The sequence below is a fragment of the Culex quinquefasciatus genome, chromosome 3 (genome assembly GCF_015732765.1).
Source record: "Culex quinquefasciatus strain JHB chromosome 3, VPISU_Cqui_1.0_pri_paternal, whole genome shotgun sequence".
Taxonomy (NCBI): Eukaryota; Metazoa; Arthropoda; class Insecta; order Diptera; family Culicidae; genus Culex; species Culex quinquefasciatus.
In genome coordinates this window covers 14,953,254-14,977,452 of record NC_051863.1, presented here as the reverse complement: position 1 = coordinate 14,977,452, position 24,199 = coordinate 14,953,254, and the positions used below count along the sequence as shown (strand labels likewise).

The window sequence follows — 24,199 nt, the reverse complement described above, 5'->3', positions numbered from 1 at the left end:
CGCCTTAGCCCGCTCGGCCATCCATCAAACCGATGAAAATAGCAAAGGATAAACGCATATGAACAATTCTCTACCAACACCGGAAATGGATTTTATTTGTATTTTTTGATTTGGCTCAAACGTTGTGGGGGCCTTCCCTATGACCAAATAAACTTTTTTGTATGATTGGTTCATCCATACAAGTCTCCATACAATTTTGGCTGCTGTCCGTACAAAAATGGTATGTAAATATTCAAACAGCTGTAACTTTTGAGTGAATTTTCCGATCAATTTGGTGTCTTCGGAAAAGTTGTAGGTATTGTTGAGGACTTTTGAAAAAAAAAAATAGGAACACGGAAAAAAAATTGCAGATTATTTAATCAACTTTTCATTTACTAAAACTCAATTTCCCAAAATACGTATTTTTTGATTTTCGAGATTTTTTGATATGTTTTAGGGGATCCGCAACTTTTGAGCCATAGAGAAACATGGTCAGAAAATCTGCCGCCGAGTTATAAATTTTTGAAAAAATAGTGATTTTTGGAAAAAATTGAAGTTTCATGCAAAAACAAGTTTGACATTATTTTTTAATGCAAAATTGATTTCGCAATCGAAAAGTACTCTACAGATTTTTTGATAACGGGCTCCGTTTTCAAGATATAGCCACCGAAAGTTTGATTTTAGCGAAATATTTGCAGTTTTTCAATTTTTAAAAATAGTGACCATGAGTGACCATTTCTAAAAATATTTTTTTTGAAAAGTTCAGAAATTTGCTATAAAATTGTCTAAGAGACTAACCAGCACGGCCAACTCGGCGCTGTGAAAACTTCAGTTCAGTTTTTTACAGAGGCGAGTTGGCCGTGCGGGTTAGGGCGCTGACTTAGTAAGCTAGATGTAACTATCGCCGGTTTGATATTTTTTTGGGATTACAGATATTTTTTCCTAGCGATTGCCAGATGTAAATTTACACATTATTAGAGGTAAAATTAAACCTTTTTTCTGACATAAAAGATGTACCACTTTTTAGATGTAAGTTTAACATGTTTTTTTACTGTGTACTTCTCAACACTTAGGAGTTTGATATATAGTTATTTGTTGTTTCGAAATTTGCAAAATAGTTGCAGCTGTCTAAATTCTTATGCGCCCTTTTCAAATTTGCTCCAGAAATAAAAAGTGTATTTTTTAGATTTCACTTTTTTACAGATTATTTATGTACACAGTAAAAAAAATCATGGTGATATTACATCTGGGAAGAAGGGGTACATCTGTTTTGTCAGAACAAATGTGCAATTTTACCTCTGAAAATGTGTAATTATACCACTTTTGTGGTGTAATGTCACTTTTTCAGTCTAAATTGAAGTAAAAATAGAACATAAATGAGGTAATAAATACCTTCCAGATGTACACTACCAAAATCCATTACCATTACCAAAATCCATTACCATTATCCATTACCAAAAAAATAAGTATTATTCAACCATCCTCATTTTCCTCCAAAATTAAGCTTCTTTGTTACTGTGCAGCCAGTTAGGCAAGTTAGGCCATTGCAAATATTTATCAAACATTTTGTTTTCCTTTTGAAGTATTCGCAAAAACCAGTACTACAATAAAAAAATGTATAAATTTAATTTTCAGAGGTAAAATTACACATTTTTTGTGACATAAAGATGTACCCTTCTCAAATGTAATATTACCATGATTTTTTTTACTGAGTAGTTCTCTGCGATTTCGCAGATCGACTTTTCATTGTATTTTTATATTTTGATGTTGTCCATACATTTCCTATGTCAAAAGAAACAATTTTGCGACATAAGTTTGGTCTGGTCTTACAAAATGGGTCCCCGAACAGACGGTTATAACTAAATTCATGCCATTTCAATAACAAATACTGTTAAAATAATAAAAAGTGTTATGGAATATTCTTGCAAAATCCATTTTTGCATAAGAGTTTTATAACAGTTTATGTTATCATAACGAAATTTGTTATTGGTCTGATATTGGTTGAAAGCCAAAAAAAACTTTGGAGTAACATTTTTTGTTATGGAAGAATACCTCAAACCGTTATTGGGATGATCGTATTAGTTGTTAAAATAACAAAAAATAATAACAAAGATTTGTTCGAAGAATAATTAAAATCGTTATTAGTCTGTTATTACAATAACAATTCAATAACAAAAAAATCATAACGACGAATAACAAATCTTGTTATAAATAACATAAAATGTTATTAGCCTAGTATGTTCAAATATCAAAAAATGTTATTTCGAAGTTATTTCTGTCTGCTCGGGTCGTAAATATATGAATATTGAGATGGGATTTTCTGATCGAGTTGGTAAGTCGGCAAATTTGTAGGTTATAATTAGGTTTTTTGTTAAAAATAGGTACACGGAAAACATCAGTATTTTTGAAATTTATTTTTTATCAATAAAAGTTAAACTTGATTAAAATTAAAAAAAAAAACAAATTTGCAATCAAAAATAACTTCTTGGATTTTTTGATAAAGTGCACTGTTTTAAAGTTAAAGTCACTTTAAGGTTATAATGTTCTGAAATTTTAATTTTTTCATATTTTAAAATGCTTCATGAAGAAAAGCGACCCGTAAAAAAATATATTTTTGAAATGATGAGATTTTTTTACAGCCCTACAAAGAATTCGAATCGATAAAAAGTGGATTTATTTTTCAATTGTCACCTGATTCAAGTTAAATTTTCAATGTTAAAAAAATTAAGTTATTATGAAATTTTCTGTGCTTTTCAATAAAAATAATATTAATTTTTTCAAATCAAGCATAACTTTTTAAAAGGTCCAAACATACCTAATTTTCTCCGTTTCATATTGTAGACCAAAGTTAAAATTTTGAAATTGAAAATTGAAGTTCGCCGTTGCATTCCAATGCATTGTTATGCCACCAACCTAAAAGTGGCCAGGCCCACTGCGTAATGTTTACCGCAGCGATGATTCGTTGAACGGTGTTGAGCTTGAGCACTAGTGTTCAAGCAACACCACAATTCTGAATCTACAGGGGAGGATGAAACGTAACAACACTTTTTTTTTGAATATGCAATTGCCAACAAAAGAAATTCAATAAAATTTAAGCAATCACTTCATATTGTCTAATGGCTTTCTGTTTTTCTCTCTTCCTTTTTTTCCTGCAGGTTTACTATGCCAAAAAGAAACGAAGAGCTCAACAAACCCAGGGCGAGGACACGTCCCACAAGAAGGAACGGAAGCTGTACAACGACGGCTACGACGACGAGAACCACGACTACATCATCAAAAATGGCGAGAAGTTTCTCGACCGCTACGAGATCGACTCCCTCATCGGTGAGTTGGTTTTTTTGGTCATTGATTTGAGATTTACAATTAATAATTTTTTTTTCGAAATCAAAGGCAAAGGCAGCTTCGGCCAGGTGGTCAAGGCGTACGACCACGAGGAGGAGTGCCAGGTGGCGATCAAAATCATCAAAAACAAGAGACCCTTCCTGAGCCAAGCACAAATCGAGGTGAACCTGCTGGAGATGATGAACCGGGCGGACGCGGAGAACAAGTACTACATCGGTAAGGAATCCCTTTCTTCGACGGTTCGACAATTGAAGTTATGACACTTTTTTTTCTGATGCATTTTGCAGTCAAGCTGAAGCGGCACTTTATGTGGCGGAATCATCTCTGTTTAGTATTCGAGCTGCTGTCCTACAACCTATACGACTTACTGCGCAATACGAACTTCCGCGGCGTGTCGCTGAACCTGACGAGGAAGTTTGCCCAGCAGCTGTGTACGGCGCTGTTATTTTTAAGTTCACAAGGTGCGGAGGTTCTTGTTCGATGAGTTTAAATTTGTTCTAATCAAAATTCTGTCCGTCTTTTCAGAATTAAATATCATACACTGTGATTTAAAACCAGAAAATATATTATTATGTAACCCCAAACGGTCAGCAATTAAGATAGTAGATTTTGGCAGTTCATGCCAACTAGGACAAAGGGTGAGTGTGCACGATCTGATCGAAGGCAACCTCTTGAAGCAACTCTCCCTCTTTCCAGATATATCAATACATACAATCACGCTTCTACCGGTCGCCCGAGGTGCTGCTGGGGATCCCGTACGACTTAGCAATAGACATGTGGTCCCTCGGGTGCATCCTGGTCGAGATGCACACCGGCGAGCCGCTCTTCTCCGGCTCTAACGAGGCCGACCAGATCAACAAGATCGTCGAGGTGCTCGGGATGCCCCCGAAGCACATCCTCGACCAGGCGCACAAAACTCGCAAGTTCTTCGAGAAGCTCTCCGACGGCAGCTACGTGCTGCGGAAGACGCAAAACCAGCGCAAGTACAAGGCGCCCGGCTCGCGCAAGCTGCACGACATCCTCGGCGTGGAAACGGGCGGCCCGGGCGGCCGGAGGCACGGCGAACCCGGCCACAGCGTGTCCGACTACCTGAAGTTCAAGGATCTGATACTGCGGATGCTGGACTACGACCCGAAGACGCGCTGCACACCGTACTATGCCTTGCAACACAACTTCTTCAAGCGAACGTCGGACGAGAGCACCAACACGGCGAACACGGCCATCAGCAGCAGCTCGCTCAGCACGAGTCCGTCGGTCAGCAGCAGTACGGCGCAACAACCCCTGCAGCAGCAGCAGCAGCAGGACCCAAGCAGTCACGGTAAGGCGTTACTTTGAGTTTTGTTTGTTTGTTTTTACAACGCTTCCGTTACACTTCACACAACCACACGCTGTTACTACCAACAACTACTAACCATCATCATTCAATGTGTACCATCTGGTGTCGGAGACATAACTTCACCTGGCCTAACGTAACATTTGTTTTAGGATTTGTTGCTTTTGCTGCTTCACCAACGAAATTTAACTCACCTAACAGCGTTACTAACATTGCGTACTAATCAAATTTGTTTTCCTTTTGAAACTAAAAAACCTAACTTAATCCACCCTTAGGTGGTTGTTGACTTCCTCACATTTAGAGGGTAATGCTATCCAAAATAGATACACAAGGGCGGACCTTTCAGTGTTCTATCAATTTGATTCATTATTCATACCATCAGATCTTCATAATTCGGGGCACGTATGTGCTTATAACTTTTGATAGGGTTGTCAGATCTGCAATCTACTGAACTCGTTGGAAAGGTCTTATGATTACCAATCCATCGACAGGTCGCATGATAGATCCGGACAACGTTTTCATCGAAATATACGAGATCCGGCATCTAAAAAGTGCATAAATAACACTTAAGTGCGCATAACTTTTGATAGGGTTGTCAGATCTTCAATCTTTTGAACTCGTTGGAAAGGTCTTTTGATCACCTATCCAACGACAGGTCGCATGATAGATCCGGACAATGTTTTCATCGAAATATATGAGATCCGGCATCTAAAAAGTGCATAAATAGCACTTAAGTGCGCATAACTTTTGATAGGGTTGACAGATCTTCAATCTTTTAAACTCGTTGGAAAGGCCTTTCGAATACCTTTCTAAAAATGTATAGCATGACGGGGTTTCTTACAAAAACCACCCTTTTTACAATCTTTCGGACTTTTGTTAGAATAGTTTTTTAGCATAACTTTTGAAGTACTTTACTAAACTTTATAATTTTCAATGGCGACTTATGGGATCCCAAGACGGATCGAATGAGACCAATACGGTTCAAATCGGTTCAGCCAGTGCCGAGATAATCCAGTGCAAATTTTTTTGATCAACAACCCACCACACACACAGACATTTGCTCAGAATGTGATTCTGAGTCGATAAGTATACATGAAGGTGGGTCTAGGAGGTCAAATTAAGAATTTCGTTTTTCGAGTGATTTTATAGCCTTTCTTCAGTAAGGTGAGGAAGGCAAAAAACTTCAGATCAGTCATACATCAAGGCAACGCATAGACGTAATACCTATGTGAGCGATCTTTTATTACGTAACGCAAAAAAAACAAAATTTCGTAACAAAATTTCCATACAAATTTTAAACATTTTTATAGAGCTCAACAAGGCCTTCGATCCACCCCCTTACTGCGTTACGTAATAAAAGAACGTTCTCTTTCAAGATTAAAATTATGTATTTGCCATATCTGTAAATTTAGTTTCGTTCGAGATTTAAGACATTTTGTTATTTATGGATTTTTAGGTAAAAATTACAATTTTTCGCCAGTCAGATGGAACAAAATATTGGGTAGTTGAAGAATCCAGGTTATTAAGCGAAGATGGCGTTCAAATTGTAAACGTCCCAAATGTCAAAATCGCTCAGTAGCACCAACATTAGAAAAAAATTTGACTGTCATGCCATGGTACACTTTTTTGTAATGTTGGAACCACTGCATGACTTTGACATTTCGGGCGTTCACAATTCGAAAGCCATCTTCGCTTAAAAATCTGGATAGGTTACCCTTAGTTTTAATGTCTTCCCCCCTTTTAAATATGACCTGTCAGAACTAGAGGTGGGGAGCCGCTTTTTTGAATGGCTCTTTCGCTCTTTTTCAACATTTTGATCAAAAGGTTATCTTCCAGAATGGTGTGATTTTTAAAGTTATTTTACATTGGACTTTTATAAATCATTTGCATTCATTTTTGCTAAAATTGAACTTATGTTGACAATTTTTTTGGAGAAAATATTCTGCGAACTCTTTTCTAAATTTTGATTTAATCGATGAAGTCTATAAACGCTGAAGTTTAATCAGGCAAAAGATTTTTTTTTATATAAAGCTCTCAGCTCGCTCCGCAAAAAAATATCTCTCAGCTATTTAGTAGATTTTTGGTAATATTTACAAGCTAATAAATTTTAAACGATTAGATATATAGAAAAGTGTTTCATTTTGTTTAGAAAATCATTTACTTTTGGATTTTCTAAGAAAAAGAATGCTATTTTGGGATTAATTTTGCTAAAAACAAATTTTATGATGCAATTTGTTCGAAATTCAATTCATTATATTTATAACAAGTTTAAAAATCATTCCATCTTGAAACGGTTCTTTTAAAAATCCGGAGTTTAAAAAAGAACCGCGGTTCTTTTTTTTGTGAGCCTTGGTTCGTTCGCTCTTTATAGTGAACCGGCTCTTTGAGTGGCTCGTTTTTTTTTTGCTCAGCTCTAGTCAGAACCTAAAAAACATCTTTTAAGTCCATTTTCAATTAGCTGAGCAAATTCTCAACAATTTTCTATTTTAAGGTCGGATCAACTCGTACCAACGGATCCCCGACCTTTAACACCCAAAAGGCCATGCTCTCTTAGAAACAACATTTTAAAATGTAAAAAATCATATCTCCGGTTGGTTTCAACCAATTTTGATGAAACTTTCAGAGCAGGTCCAGTTTTTAGTAAAGTTTCAAATGAACTTTGAGTTGGGTCAGAATTCCGGATTGTTCCGGATTTATCGCAGATTCCAGTTAGTGGGGTCACTTTATGTTTACTTAATATTTTTCTTTAACAGTATAAAGTTTTAGTGGAAAAACTGAAGTATTATCAAAAACAAATACTCCTATGCGTATATGGCATATGATGACCCTCCACATAGCCCTGGGACCACCGGAACCGGTTCCGTAGTACAACTAGAAGTCACAGAAATATATCATGCGACATGTCAAAAATATCTACTGGCTCTGAAAAGATGATTGCTATCACTCAAAAGACTTTCTGAGACCATCCGGACAATTTGGCCACCTGGAACCGGTGAATCCGGAACATGGTTCATGGTAGAAAAATGTTATCTGTTATTCCCATAGTGCGACATGTCAAAAAACATCTACTGGCTCTGAAAAGTTGATTGCTACCCCTCAAAAGAGTGTCCGAAGCCATCCGGACACTTTGGCCACCTGGAACCGTCGAATCCGGAACATGGTTCATGGAAGAAAAATGTGGGTTCACCGGTTCCAGTTGGCCAAAGTGTCCGGATGGTCTCGGAAAGTCATTTGAGTGATACCAATCAACTTTTCAGAGCCAGTAGATGTTTTTTGACATGTCGCACTATGGGAATTACAGATAACATTTTTCTAACATGAACCATGTTCCGGATTCACCGGTTCCAGGTGGCCAAAGTGTCCGGATGGCCTCGGACACTCTTTTGAGGGGTAGCAATCAACTTTTCAGAGCCAGTAGATGTTTTTTGACTTGTCGCACTATGGGAATTACAGATCACATTTTTCTACCATGAACCATGTTCCGGATTCACCGGTTCCAGGTGGCCAAAGTGTCCGGATGGCCTCGGACACTCTTTTGAAGGTTAGCAATCAACTTTTCAGATCCAGTAGATGTTTTTTGACATTCGCATGACATATTTCTGTGACTTCTAGATTTTGTCCCCCACGGTTGTACTACGGAACCGGTTCCGGTGGTCCCAGGGCTATGTGGAGGGGTCATCATATGCCATATACGCATAGGAGTATTTGTTTTTGATAATACTTCAGTTTTTTCCACTAAAACTTTATACTGTTAAAGAAAAATATTAAGTAAACATAAAGTGACCCCACTGGCCAAAACAAAGGTACCCCAAGGGAATCTGCGATAAATCCGGAACAATCCGGAATTCTGACCCAACTCAAAGTTCATTTGAAACTTTACTAAAAACTGGACCTGCTCTGAAAGTTTCATCAAAATTGGTTGAAACCAACCGGAGATATGATTTTTTACATTTTAAAATGTTGTTTCTAAGAGAGCATGGCCTTTTGGGTGTTAAAAAGGAAATTGTGAAACAATTTCTCAGCTACAAAAAAAAAATATATTTTTTTTTCAAAGATTGACGAGAATATAATCTATACGTAACATTTGAAAAATACAAAATTGTTACTAGTAGAAAAGGGTGCACTTTTTCAAAAATGCATTTTTCGATTGCAAATTAAATTTTACTTCCGAAAATTTTGCTTGACCATATTTCTGAGTATTTACGAAACATTCCAAAAATTACTGTTTATTGAAAAAAAAAACTCGATCGTCATGCACTACAGATTGAAAGCTGGCACTTTTAGTCTACTTAATCGTACAAAAAAGATTTTGAAAAAGTCGATGAAGTTAAAATTGGTCAATTTTTATTTTATTTTTAAAGATTTTTTTTATGGACAGCTTCAAATATGTAGGGAGCCTCGTATGGAGAAACCAATAATGCAAAATGGCTTATTTGGCCATAAGTTGTTGTTTATATTATTTACGTGACATTGACCTAGAATGGTCATTCGTCACATATATTTGGACATAAGAAATCGACAGATTTTTTAAAGGTTCTATTAACTAGGACCTTAAAAAAACGCTAGAAATGGATTTTATTTGTATTTTACTTCTGAGCTATTCAGTACGGAAAAAACCGCCAAGTTATGATATTTTTAAAACAAATGTTTTTTTATTGAAACCTTACCCAACAAAATAGGCTTACTTTTGCAAAAGAAAAGAACTTACCTTTTTCTGATAAAATGAATCATTTTCAAGTTATTGTCATTTGAAGCCTACTTAATGCTAAATTATCATTTTTTTTTGGTTTTCAAACTCAGACGATTTGTGTCTGAAGGAGGTATTAGACTACAACAAACAAACTTGTTGACAGTTTGGAAGTTTGCCTGCTTGTTTGAAAAAAAAACTTCAGCGTGCATACATTCGGCGAGCTCGGCAAACTGTCAAATACAACAAAAGTACGAGTTTGTTTGTTTGTCATAGTCCAATACCTTCTTGAGATGTAGAGAACAAAAATCGATAAAATTTGTTATTTTTAATGTCATCCAATTAAACTATTTTTCATATGGAGATAGCTCGGCAACCAATCGTTGGATTTCCAATGTTAAAAAAACGAAACCTTTGTGACATTTTCCAATTTTTCTGATTTTTTCTTTCTTTTTTAAAAGTCACTGAATTGGCTAAAATGGCAAACAAATTAAAGGCTGATAGATCACATTCTACATAAAGCAGTGTATGTTGATTCAGGCTGAAAAAGTGCATTTCCGTTGAGATATTGCATTTTGAAGTCAATATAAATGGTGCTCTGGAGTAACCATGGTCGTTAGACGTTTTAACATTAGCTTATTACAGGGAATTTTCTCAGCTACTCGAGAAAAAAAAATCAGAAATTCACAATGATGGACAAATGTTTAAAAAAACAGTTTTGTTTTTTTATTACAAATTTTATTTAACATTGAGCAATTTTATGTCAAATAGGGAATCGGTTGTACCCAACCCTCTCCGATTTCAATGAAACTTTGTAGACATGTTATCCTAGGCCTATAAAAGCCATTTTTGTGTATATGGAGCCAGTTACACTCGATAATGAAATTTAAGAAGGGCGTAAGTGTTTTAAATATTTTTGTATTTTGTAATTTAAATATTGCTGTATCTCGAAGCCATTGCATCGTATCAAAAAGTAGTCAAAGACAAACTTGTTGGAAATTTGACGGGCTTTCCGAAAAAAAATACACAGAAAGAAAAAAAACACGCCACTTTCATGAGATTTTTTTTATTTTTAAGTTTAAAAGTCAAATTTGAAAGTGAGCCCACGATTTTTTTTCGTTCAAAATTTTTGTGAAAGTAGGCTAAGATGTTACAAAAAGACTCACGAATAATGCAGGATGGAGCAACAATTTACTGAAACTGTTTTTTTTTTCAAAAGTGCTCTAAACATCAAAATGTTCAAAAACCGAACACGAGAGTCGATTCTTCAGACAATTTTACATAAAAGTCTCCATATTGACCATTGTCCTAAGTCCAATACTTGTGAAGTTACAGCGGTTTTAAAATTAAAAATGTTGAAAAAAATAGGTTTTTTTATGGTTTTTGGCAATTTCTATGTGACAGACTTGATTTTTTAGTCTCGAAAATATTTTTATCGGAAAAAAATTTCCCATAATTGTGTCTTTGACCACATTTCAATTGGGTACTAAAGCCCTATGTCAATTTGTTTGTACAACGGTAAAAACACGATTAAAAACCATTTCTGATCACTTTTTTCATTTTAATGCAAAAAAAATATTGACAAGACAACATTTTTTCGATGGATCAACTATGGTTGGAACGAGCTGTCAAATAGGAACTTTTCTGTCAAGAAGGACCGCGAGGCTAATTTTTCCAAATTGATTTAAAAATTAATTTTAAACTCTTTGTGATCTTACAAAGGGTCATTGTACTCATAAAAATAAGCTTTATCGCTGTAAACAATAATATCAGCAATCCAAGCTTCATTTTAGGACCCAATTGGATGTATGGGCTTACAGATATAAGCTAAGATTTATCCTGTGTGCATGACGAGGCCCAATTTAAAAATTCGAAAATCTAAAATTGAAGATGGTTTGTATTAATAAAACATAAAAATTAGTTTATTTTTTTTAAATAAACTTTTCGAAAATCGGAAAAATAGCTATAATGGCCATGGTCAAACCAAATGTTTTCAAATTTGTTTTGTTAATACACTAGTTGTTCGGTAACTGTGCGTTGTTTAACTGGCCTGCTTTTTAACTGGACGTCAAGTTCAAAAGCAGACAAACGTCAAAAAACAAAAACAAACCAGAATGACCAAGGGGTCATAGGATGCAACAATCAAGTGTAATAAATAAAACATTTTTTAATGTTTTTGTGATATTTCAAGTCACAATTTAAGGAAACTTTGTTTGGCGCTGAACTCAAATTTAGGTAACTTTTATTTTTATTTTTTACTAAAAAAAATATAATGCGCATTGATGGTCCCCTCGGCATTTTCCGTTCAGCCCAGTTAGCGAGCAGCATTCGGTAACTGAGCTACGTTCTCAGCCCAGTTACCGAACAAGTAATGTTAGTTGAAAATGTATCCAGGTTTTTAAGCGAAGATGGCGTTCGAATGGTGAACATCCAAAATGTCAAAATCGCGCAGTAGTACCAACATCAGAAAACAAATATGGCAGCCATGCCATGGCACACTTTTTTTTCGGAATATTGGTACCACTCCGTAATTTTGACATTTCGGACGTTCACCATTCGAACGCCATCTTCGCTTAAAAACCTGGATATTTTTACACTCTGAAAACAAACTTGAAATAAGTTAAGGAAGTTTTAATAATTTTATTAAGACTTGTCAGTAATCTTTGATGCTAAAAACCCCCTTAATATAAATAAATAAAAAAGACGGATTTTGAAAAATTAACTTTTGTGTTTCGCCAATCTGGATGAAGAATATGTGTTTTTTTATGAGAAGAATCAGTGAGGCCAAATGTCGTGTCTTAACAATAGTAACAGTAACAATTGTCAATGATGATGGTTGTCAATTTTATGTTACCTCAAATTTTCGTTTGTTGTTTTCTGTAAGAAACCATTGTTTGAAAATTATTACAAAACCATTCGTCAACTCGATATTTTTCTTTTCTCGCACCATTACTTTGGTGCCATCTCTTTCCTCCCACGAACACAAAAAAACACCCCATCAAACCATTCTCCAGCCGCCGACGACCGTCGATGACTCGAGTCCGGCGAACGCCAACCTCCTCCTCCGCCTCATCACCATCATCATCCGGCGGTGACTGCGTCTTCGTCACACCAACCGCAACCACAGTCGTCTCATCCCAGTTCGAGCAGTAGCAGCAGCAGCAACAGCAGCAGCGGCAGTAACACTAATAATAATAATAACAATAATAATTCTAACACTAACAGCGGCGATAACGGTAACGCTAACGGCAGTAAACAGCAGCAGGAACAATAGTCGGCGCGGCCACCAACATCAGCAGCAGCAACAGAGAGACAAAGTTCAGCGGCAGAAAGTCGTGTGATGGAGGGACGAACAATGGGATTAGTCAGAGTAGCGAACAACTCATACACATACAGTCACAGTACATTACATACATACATACATTACACATAGCGTCAAGAGCAATAGTTTGGGCAGACGATGGTCGACGATGTACAGAGCAAGGAATCCCCTCATTCTTCCACCTATTTTTTGGACAAACGAATGTAAAAAAAAGAATCTGTAACCGGCAAAAGTAGAGTTCCCTTCCTACCCCCCCAAAAAAAAAGAGAAAAAGATTCCAAGTTAGAAATCAAGAAGTAAAAAAAAACAGGTACAGAACTCCAAGCAAAGGCAAAAAAAAAAGATATTTAGATAATCAATACAAACTAAAACAAAAAAGCAAGACAAAGAAAATAAAACAAGAAAAAAAAGTAATAGAAACCTGAGTACCAGAACGAGAAAAGAGCGGAAGAGGGTAAAGAAAGTAGAGTCGACATCTTCAGTAGCAAAGTACGAGTGAGTGATTGAAAGAGTGAAAAAGTGAGAACTAAGCCAAGCTTAAGATTGTGAGAAGAAGGTGTGTGAATGAGACTAGGAAAAAAAAGGGTTAGAGAGCGATGAAATGTTTAATCTTGAAGGTAAAATTAAACAATCAAATCACACACCAGCAAACAGCCACAACAAAACAAAACAAAAAACAGTCGGGAAGAGAAATGAGAGACAATGAACCAGTTCAGTATTGTTTGAAATGTTAAGAAGTACACTGAAAAAATCACACACCACACCACAAAGCAAACACCTTAAATCGCATCTGTTCTTTTTAATACGCATTGTCATTACGATTATTATTATTATTGCTGAAAACTCAAACCATCATCAACAAAGTCGAGTCGAGTGCAGCAGCAGCGTCACCGTCACCGTTACGTAGAGTTTCGTCATCTCAAGACAAATTTGCCAAACAAACCGTGTTCCAATAGAATAATTTTAGGTAACTAACTCCATCACACTACTAACAAACTAATCTAGTGTTTTTGATTGCAACCTCCTCTGCTGGTAGTGTTAGTGCGCATGTTTTACGTTTTTTTTTTTTTGTAATATTCTTCTTTGGTATTCTTTACTTGTTGATTTTTTGTTATTGTAAAATAAAAACAAGCCATTGCTTGTTTTGTATCCATAAGTTTTTTTTTAATATCTAATTCTTATTCTTAAAAGTTTGTAAAACCGATGAAAAAAAAAATCAGATTGTCAAAATTTAAAATTTTCAAAAATTATTGATATGGTCCTAAAGCCTTATGTAAATTTCTAGACTTTTTTGATTAGGTTCTATAGACATATGAAAGATAAGCTTTTGGACCTATTTAAAAAAAAAACTCTAGATTTGTATGTACAACGGTTAAAAACACGATTAAAACCCATTTCTGAACCCTTTTTTACTTTAACGCAATAAAAAAATGACAAAACAACTTTTTTTTCGATGGATCATCTATGGTCCCCTTGGAACAAGCTGTCAGGAAGGACCTTTTCTATCAAGAACAGCCGCGAGGTTATTTTTTTTAAATTGATTTAAAATCAATTTTAAATCCATTGCGGACCCAACTCTAAAATTTCAAAACTCCTAAAAATCTTAAAATTTAAAAAAAATCAAAATTCCTAAGATTGTAAAAATGTCTAAAATTCCTAAATTTACAAAAAAATCCTATTATCCCTTAAATTTCTAAAACGCCTAAAATTTCTAAAATTCCTTGCATTGCTAAGATTCCTTAAACTAATAAGTTTTGACCTTTTTTTTAATTTCTGAAGCTCCTAAATATAATTTTTATCAAAATTCTGTAGATTCGAAAAATTCTCAAAATTGCTTTAAAAAATCCTAAAGCATCCATTACACTACCGCAAACAAACTTGCCCTTTTTCGTGTGACAGTTTGTCAAACTCGCAAACAAGGCAAAATGTATGCACTTCGACTTTTGCCCTTTTAAATTGTTTTGCTTGAATTTTAGGCATCTTAAGGAGGTATTACACTACCCCAACAAACTCGATCATTTTGACAGTTTGCTTGCTTTGTTTGTTTGCGTGAATTTGTTTGTACAAACGTTAGTCCGCTTACATTTTGCCTTGTTTGCGAGTTTGCCGCAAAATGTTTGCTAGTTTGGCAAACTGGCAAACACGAAAAAGGGCAAGTTTGTTTGCGGTAGTGTAATGGCTCCTTAAGGATTTTTTAAAGGAATTTTGAGAATTTTTGGAATCTAAAGAATTTTGATAAATATAATACGAGCTTAAGAAATTAAAAAAAAAAATGTTGGTAAAATCTTATTAGTTTAAGGAATATTAGGAGTTTTAGAAATTTTAGGGATATAATTTTTTTTTGTAGATTTAAGCATTTTAGACATTTTTTACAATTTTAGGAATTTTAGGAATTCTATAATTTTTTTTTTATTCATAGAAATTTTAACACTCATATAATTCCTCACATTCCTTAAATTTCTACAATTTCAAAATTTAAAAAAAAATCCTAAAATTTCTATTATTTCCTAAATTTCTTATAATTTCTTGAATTCCTAAAATTCTTAAAATCCCTAAAATTGCAAAAATTCCTATAATTTCAAATTCCTAAAATTCTTAAAATTCCTAAGCTCCTTAAAATTTCTGAAAAAATATAAGATTCTTATTTTTTTTAAATCCTAAGATTCCTGAAATTCATAACAATGCTAAAATTTCTTAAACTAATTTAAAATTGTTAAAATTTCTTAAACTAATTTAAAATTGTTAAAATTTCTCAAACACTTATTATTTTAACATTCATAAAATTTAAAAAAAATAAAAAAAATACAAAATTCAATTAAATATATTTTTTAAAATTCTTGAAAATTTATAAAATTGTTTGTACCAGTCTAATTTCTAAAATTTCTTAAATTCTTAAATTTCTTTCTAATCCTGAAATTTTTAAAATTCCTGAAATTTTTATAATTCATAAAATTTCTTCAATTCCTATAATTTTCAAATTCCTAAAATTCCAAAAAACTTGAAATTTCTAAAATTCAAATAAATCTTGAATTCCTAAGATTCCTAAAATTCTAAACAATGCTGAAATTCCTTCAACTTAATATAAATTCTAATAATTTGTAAATCTCCTATTATTTTTAACATTCATAAAATTTCTAAAAAATTCAAAAAAATTTCAAAATCTACAAAATTAAAAAAAAAACAAAAATTTATATTTTTTAAATTTTTGAAAATCTATAAAATTATTTGTACCAGTCTAATTTCAAAATTTCTAAAATTCTAAAATTCTAATTCTTCAACAAGAAAATCCTAAATTTTCCAAAAATTCTTAAAATTGTTATAATTCATAAAATTTCTAAAATTTCTATTATTTCCTAATTCCTAAAATTCTCAAAATTCCTAAAATTTTTAAAATTCCTAAAATTTAAAAAGTGAAATTCCTATTTTTTTAAAATTCCTGAGATTCCTGAAATTTTTAACAATGCTAAAATTTCTTCAACTATTTTTTTCAATTGGTGTTTATTAGAATTTAACAGTTCTGCTCCAGGATGTTACATTTGCAATTCAGAGATTTGGAGAACCTTTCAACTGAGCTCAATTCATAAGCCTTTACAGGGAGGGTACATGTTTCTAAGTTTAGATTTTGCTAGCTGCGTGCTTATACTAAATTAAAATTCTTAAAATTTCTAAAACTCCTATATTTTGTTTTTAACTTCGAAAAATTGTAAAATTTCTAAAATTTTCAAAAATACTAAAAAAGTTTCTAATTTTTATAATTTTTAAAAATTTTAGAAAACCTATAAATTATAGCCTAATTTCTAAATTTCTAAAATTCTTATAATTCCTTAAATTTCTAAAATTCTTCAAGTCTTAAATTCTTAAATATTCAAATTCTAAATGCAACTTTTGATTACAGAAAATCAGACAACTTTAGAGCGTTTTTGGGGTCATATTTGAGACTACAGACTCGTTGAAAAAAAAAAATGCGAAACATTGAAAAAAAATGCGATTCGATTATCTGGAGTAAGATTGTGGCGTACACTTGGAATAATCGAGTACGAACCGTATTTAATATTTTGGAATCCCTAGTGTGAATCTTCGCATTTAATTTTTATGGGTAGGGTAGGGTAGTCATCAATGAGACACTTTTGGTTTTCAACTTTCAAAGATTTTTCTCATTTTTTCATCAGCATGTTTTAATGAGCTTTTTGTTGCATTTTCTTTCTTTTAATGTGTTCAAACATTGACCAAAATATGAGATCGATCCGACATCTACAGCCAGAGTTATTCAACTGTCTCATTGTAGACGCACTTGGCAGGAACAATGAGACAGCTGAGGAACAATGAGACACACTACGAAAATCAAGATTTTCTAGTAAAACATCATGTTTTTGTATTGTTCCATTGCAGGTAACTTTCCTTGAACATTTTAGAGCAATTTTGCCAACATGAAACTTTAATTAACAAAAGTTATACCAAAAAGTATTTAAATTTTGTAAAATCCGTATATTTATACCAAATAATTTTGTATTTTTGGTTAAATGAAGTTTAAACTCTGTAAATATGCCAAAAATCACTTTTAATTCATGTTTTGAAAGATTTCCATAGATTTTGAAAAGTTTAATGAAGAAAAATCAAAGTGTCTCATTGTTACCCATGAGCTGAAATGAGTGGGGAACAATGAGACAGTCCTGGATACTGGGTATATTTTAAATTTTGGCCAAACCTAATGAAAGGACATTGTAGCCCAACTCAATCCCTATGGAACGTCGAAAGAAATTTGAAGAAATATTAGTTTTGGTGTTAATGGCAGCCTACGAGCGAAAAAGTAATTTTTGTCCATAATTTACTTTTACATCCTAGAATCAAACATTTATGAATAACTTTTCAAGGAAGCGTCCATAACCAAAGCCACTATAATGGCAGACGTGTATCCAGTAGACACACCTTTTCCCCAAATATGAGCCTGATTGGTTGAAACTACGACTTGTGAGAGCCATTTAATCATTGTTCCCCGTGTCTCATTGATGACTACTGTACCCTATGTAATTTCTTGAATTCATATTTTTTGTTTGAATTTTTAATTTACAAATTTCACAATTTCTATATTTTTTTTATTTCTTTATTTTGAAATTTAAATTTTTTTAATTCACGTTGTCTCTATTTCAGGAAATTTGTATTTTTGAATTTATAAGGTTTTGGGTTGCTTAATTCTAGTGTTTTTAAAGTTTATAATTTTTGAATAGCACTCGCTGTTTCGTTTCGGCATTTAACCAAGCAAGCTGATCGTGCTGCCTTCTGTCTTGAAGAAAAAGACGATGTTTTCAGCAGTGGTGTTATAAATTCTGTTACATTTTAAATATTTGACAAATCTTTTCGCACTCTTCGGCAAAGTTGTTCCCTGGACCACGAACTATGGGGCGGTAAGGTTTTTTGAAAAATTCAAAAATTGTTTCGGGCCAGGTTCCGTCGCAACCAAACAAGCTCATATTTGGAATTCGGGCTCAGTACACACAGAGGATCATGCCCTGAAATGCCCGCTAAAGTGACTCTTTTATTACATCCTATTTAATACGATTTCCAAAATTTAAATTATATTAATTTTTCTAGTTCTAGGTTTTTTTTTTCTCATCACGTTTATTACTTAAAAAAAAGTGTGAATTTGGTGTAATGCTTGAATCACCTTATTTGTTAAACATTCATAACTGCATCCTTGCACTGCATGCCATCACTTTTGGTTACAGTAAATTGTCGTTCATCCTTTTCAAATTATCAACATACTAAAGAATTTCCATCTTCAAACCTTTCCTCACAGGTCTACCATCGTTGCAGCCCAGCAGCCACCAGCCCCAATCCTTACCCCTGCCGCAGTCCCAGGCGACGAGTATGCTGCTCCTGTCCCAAGCCGCCGCGGCCGTCTCCGTAAGTCAACTGCAGCAGCAACAACAAAACGCCGCCGCCTCCGCCAGCAACAGCCTCAGCAACGCGATGGACTGCGACCCGCCCGCCGTCGGCAGCAATCCTACCCACTACCACCGCAGCAGGTACCTTCAGCAGCAGCCCCAACAGTCGCACCACCAGCAGCAGCCCCATCCACTGCTTGGCCACAAAAGCAACAGCACCAGCGCCAGCGTCAGCAGCTCCTACGCCCCCACCTCACTGCCAATCGACCTCGTCGGGGGCCTGGCGCACGCAACCTCATCCGCTGGAGTTGGCGTTGGTGTTGGCCAAGGGATGGATCCGGCGGCGGCGGCGGCCGCAGCAGCAGCAGCAGCCCTCATGTCGGGCAGCTTTACCAGTCATGGAGGCGTCGGCGGAAGTCGAAGTTTACACGGCATCGGCGGTCCGTACGCGCCCTTTTCGATGAACGACGCAGCGCTGCTGATGGCGTCGAGTTCGTCGATTGGAATCGGTAGTGGTGGCGGCGGCGGCGGGGGTTTTGCGGTTCCGATGGGCGTGATTGGGGGGCCGAGTTCACTGAGCGTTAGCAGTAGCAGCGGGAGTGGTGCGGGGATCGGGGGAATTGGGGGAGGGAATGGAGGAGGAGGAGGAGGTGGAGGAGGCGGGAGCAGTAGTAGTAGTAGTAGCAGCTCGAAAGGGTTAGGAAGGGCGGCGGCCGCGGTCGCTGCGGAACGGGACGAGTCGCCCATGGTTGGGGTGTGCGTGCAGCCGAGTCCGGTCATCATTCACTGATGGTCGCCGTAGAAGTAGTCGTAGTGAGCACTTATACCTTGGTGTCAATGGTCGTTTCTTCAACAATTGTGGATGGAAGAAGCATGACATTATGTTTAGAAAATATATGAAATTCGTATTTTCCAATTTAGAAGGGCAAACCCGTGTTGTTTGATTTTAAATACTATTTTCTGATTTGAAATTGAAAAAATGGAGCAAAAAGTTTATTAAAAGTAACTGGAACAGAGCAGCTAATTGTTGCACTTCAACGATTCATCTTTGCGATAAACATTAGTCGCAGTAGGCCTGGCCACTGCAAAGATGGAAGTCGGGAGTACTCAACCCATCACTCTCTAGCGGTTAGGTTTATTGTCTGCATTCCCTAAGAGAAGTAATAAAAAATATATATTTCAAGACAATCACGATAACTGTTGCGAATGATAATCAGATTGCGATTATTTTAAGTAGATTGGCGATCTAATAATGATCCTTGGATTAAAATCAACGCCTTTCAACATATTTTTTTTTCAAAGGTGGGCAAACATGGGCACTAATTAGAAAAAAAATGAGTAACTGAGACTATTTTCAAAAAAGTTACCTAAAAATAGCTATAACTTGAAAACGGTGCTCTTTATCAAAATTTCACTGAAGTACTTTTTCATTGAAAATTCGATTTTAATTCGAAAAATAAAGTTGACAAATTGTTACGACCCGGTTAACATTTTATCACCATTATTAGTAATCCTCTTGCAGTTAAACACGTAAACAAGATAAAATGCTTAGTAAAACTCATGATTTCGTGATAGAAAATACTTGGTGGGACAATTAGGGGAACAGCATCTAATTCCAGCGTGCCTCTAATGTTGGCAGGTCAGAACTTTGACATTCAATTAAAGCTAATTAAAAGCATTTTCAACTAAATCGAGTGATAAATAGCCCAATGAGAAGTGAGCAAGCAAGTTTCTATCAAAAGTTTTGCAAAATTAGTTGTTTAAATTTGTATTTGTATTTGTATTTGTATCTTTATTTCAAAAATATACATAAGGGCAAGCCTTTTATCGTATACAGAGACATCATTAAGTTCGAATATGATAAAACTACAAATTAAATATGATAAAACTACAAATTAAATTATATATTAAATAGTGAAAATCAGCAAATTGGATGGAGTTAGGAGCGAGTGCTTAACCTGCCAAACATACGAGAATTTCCCCTATGCGTAGAAGTTCAACGATGGGACAAGCAGACTTGGTGTTGTTTTCAATGATTTTCTTAACAAAGTACTAGATTTTATGTGTTTTTTCTGAAAGTATACGGAAAACTAAACATAAAAATGATAAAAAGTCAAAGTCGTCCAAAATTGTCATGGGACAATTATGCGTAGAATGGCAGTGTAGTCCACATCCTACAACTTACAACAACCTTCAACTTTGCCGAAGACACCAAATCGATCAAAAATTTCTTTCAAAAGATACAGATTTTTTGAATTTTCATATACCATTTTTGTATGGACAGCTGCCAAATTTGTATGGAAAATTATAAGGACAAACTGACTTCTTTGGGCATTCCGAAGGCACCAAAAACGTTTCTGCCGGATTAAAAAATACAAAAATTAAAATAAAAAAAAAAAACGATTTCGTAGAGAACTGCTCATTTGTAATTTAGATCTTTCGATAACAATTCGATTCGATTCAATTGCGACTCTTTTCATATATCTTGCTTTCAGATTGGATTAGCCTATTTTACGGGTACCAATAAATTCAAAACTCAAAACGTTGTTAAAAGATAAGATTCTCGTAAATATTTCTACCGTCCGACGATAACGATAGATTTATCGTTATCGAAAAACTTTTATCGACAAAACAAAAATTGGCGATACCCGACGATAAATTATTAAAAATAACTTCTAAAAATAAACATATTCAAAACAAAATCTTTCCAGACTATAGCGGTATACGCACTTCGGAAGGAACCGGTCAAGAAAAAAATCAAATGGGCAGCAGCGGCAGCGAAAGCAAGCCAGAGAGGGTGAAGAAAAGCCCCAAGAAAACGCTGCCTCTCCTTTGTTCTACTGTTCGTTAAGCTGTTTCTTGACCCCTTTCCTTCCTATCTGCGTACTAGCCTTATGGAAGAATGTACTAAAAGCTTATTTTCCTGATGATTAAGCAGCTGGAAAAGTACAGCACTGAAAAATGTCATAAAATGCGGTTTCTGAATATCACAATTGTAAAGATTTCGACGTGAGCTTTAAACGACGAGTCTTTTTCAATGGATTTTCACAGTTTTAAATGTTAGTGTTGAGTACTAAAATGTTCACAAAATACTCAAATTTTCTTAATTTCAACAAAGGGACGACGCAATATTTTTTTATCTCAAAAAGTGTTAAAATAAGAAATCTGGAATCTCAAAATTTCACAAAAGTTGTTTTTTGAAAATATTAAACGACTTAAATTTCCTTATTGACATTTGCATTTTCCAATTTTTACTGTAAAGTATTAAAATTTTCTAAAAATACCGTACTTTTTTGACAAAAAAAAAAACTAATTTTCACGAGCTTTTTTTTTTGAATGGAAAACTTGTTTCAATTCCTATTTAAAAAATAAGCTTGACTGATGGAATTTTTACTGATGATTCGATAAAACACATCATTATCCTCAACTCTGCTTTACTGCTTCTTAATTTATGTTGATTTTCGCAATAAAACTCATAATTTTAAAAAATCTCGTTATTAGGCCCTTTTAGCTTTCCAACTGCTGTTCATAATGGGCCCTTTCTAAATGCAATTTCGAGAGAACGAAAAGGGCACTAAAGCACTGTCACCGGATTGTTGTTTTGAATAATGTTTATGGGCCCTTTTGTTTAGTTTGAAATAATGAGGAGTTTGAAATAATGAGGAAACACATCATTATCCTTAACTCTGCTTTACTGCTTCTTAATTTATGTTGATTTTCGCAATAAAACTCATAATTTTAAAAAATCTCGTTATTAGGCCCTTTTAGCTTTCCAACTGCTGTTCATAATGGGCCCTTTCTAAATGCAATTTCGAGAGAACGAAAAGGGCACTAAAGCACTGTCACCGGATTGTTGTTTTGAATAATGTTTATGGGCCCTTTTGTTTAGTTTGAAATAATGAGGAATTCAGTGGAAATTTTGATAATTGGTGATTGAATGGTGTAGATAAAGTATGAAAAACATAAAAATTCTTCAAAAGCGTACTGAACAGCAGCCACGGGTCCGTATTAAATAGTGTATTTCGAAGAAGTTTTTTTTCTGCAGAAATGCTTGGTGAAAAGTAAACCAAACTTTGCTTTGAAGTGAATTAGTGTTTAGAATGTATGAAAAGTTCACTTTATAACACAAAAAGTTCCACAACTACGAAAAACAAAAGGGCACATTTGAACTTTTATTTTGGGTTTGGAGTGAAAATTGTTATGTACCCTTTTGTGTTTTTGATTTTTTCAATTGTAAATTGTTTGTTATCAATCTGATTCTTGGAGGGCATGTAGGAAGTGTACTAATGAGTGGAATAGTGGAATAATCCCGAATGTTTACTTTTTGGTTTTGTGCCCTAATGAAATGTTTGGCTCGATATGTAAGCCACTAGTTTAAAGGACCCTTAAAAAAATATCCTAGATTTTTCACTGCGTTTCAATTTTGAGTGTTAAACAAAAACTATCATTTTCCCAAAAAATGCTATTTTACTGAAAAAATTGCGCTACAAATTATGAAAATTTCAGCACTTTTTAAAGTTTGCAATATTTTGTGAAAATTTGAGTATTTACTAATAAAAATTGTCATAAAGTAAAAAAATATTTAGATTTTGTATAGTTTTGCGTTGTATGATACTCAAATTACAATTTGTGAATTTATATGGTATTTTTCAAAAGAAATGTATTTTTGAAAATTTTTGAGCGCTTGTACTTTTTAACATAGCGTCAAACTGGCCTGTCCGAAGTCTTCAGAAAAAAAATCTATCCTGGATAACCGAATCTCGGTTTAATCTTCGTCGACTTGTTGTGGGTCGTTGGGCGTTGACGGTTATGAAATATTGAGAAAATACATTTTTTATGTAACAGGAATAAAATATTCAAATTTAGTTAAAATTGGTTCTAAAGTTTCTTAGATACCTTCGAATATTCAAGTCTGGACTGTTTTTAAAATAAAAAAAAAATGGTTTTCTCAAACATCAAAAATTTATATCTTAAAACTCAAGTTTTGCTTTTGACTTTTTTCTTTCAAAATATTAAAAAAAAACATTTTTTTAAGTAAAACTGAAAAATTCATGCGTTTTCTTAACTTGAAAAAAATGAAAAAAGCATGCATTTTCTTAATTTGATTAAGTTCCAAATTTAAATAAAAAAAATGTTTAAAATAAAATGTTATGAAACCTGAGATTTAAAAAATCAAGAAATTAAGAAAATGCATGAAATATTTTTGTAAATATTTTACAGCAAAAATAAAATACAAAGACATGAGTTTTTAAGTTCTGGACACTTAAAAAAAAACTGCGAAAAATGTTTTAAAATAATTTCAAGCCAAAAACATTTTTGTATGGCCAGCTGCAAAAATTGTATGGAAACTTTTTTGGTCAAAGTGGGAACCTCCACGAAATTCCAGCAATTCCAAATTGATGATGATACAAATGATGTCCATTCCCGGCTTGAATGGAAAATTGCTAAACAAGCGGATTGATTTTTTACTCAAAAGTTGTAAAAATTTAAAAGCTCTTTACTTGGTTCAAGGAAGTAACAGTGTTCACAAGAATGAGTCGCAATACGTTTTAGTTTAGAGTGCAATAAAATCAGTCAAAAAAAGTGTCAATCTGTTAACAAAAAAAAAAACCAATTAAATAAAACCAAAACGGTTTGTACTGGAAATAAATTAG

General features: G+C 34.3%; 1 protein-coding gene across 3 annotated transcripts in view; it reads left to right on the top strand.

The window, feature by feature from the left end:
* LOC6053665 (serine/threonine-protein kinase minibrain) overlaps positions 1-19,475 on the top strand; it is a 91,192-nt gene extending 71,717 nt beyond the window's left edge. For all 3 annotated transcript variants that reach the window (XM_038260333.1, XM_038260334.1, XM_038260332.1), the window contains exons 5-10: positions 3,135-3,303; positions 3,370-3,537; positions 3,609-3,782; positions 3,847-3,959; positions 4,018-4,639; positions 18,458-19,475. In XM_038260333.1, coding sequence (XP_038116261.1) covers positions 3,135-3,303; positions 3,370-3,537; positions 3,609-3,782; positions 3,847-3,959; positions 4,018-4,639; positions 18,458-19,335 — 2,124 coding nt within the window. In that variant the 3' untranslated portion in view covers positions 19,336-19,475. The remainder of the gene's footprint in view (positions 1-3,134; positions 3,304-3,369; positions 3,538-3,608; positions 3,783-3,846; positions 3,960-4,017; positions 4,640-18,457) is intronic.
* Positions 19,476-24,199: the final 4,724 nt, after the last annotated feature.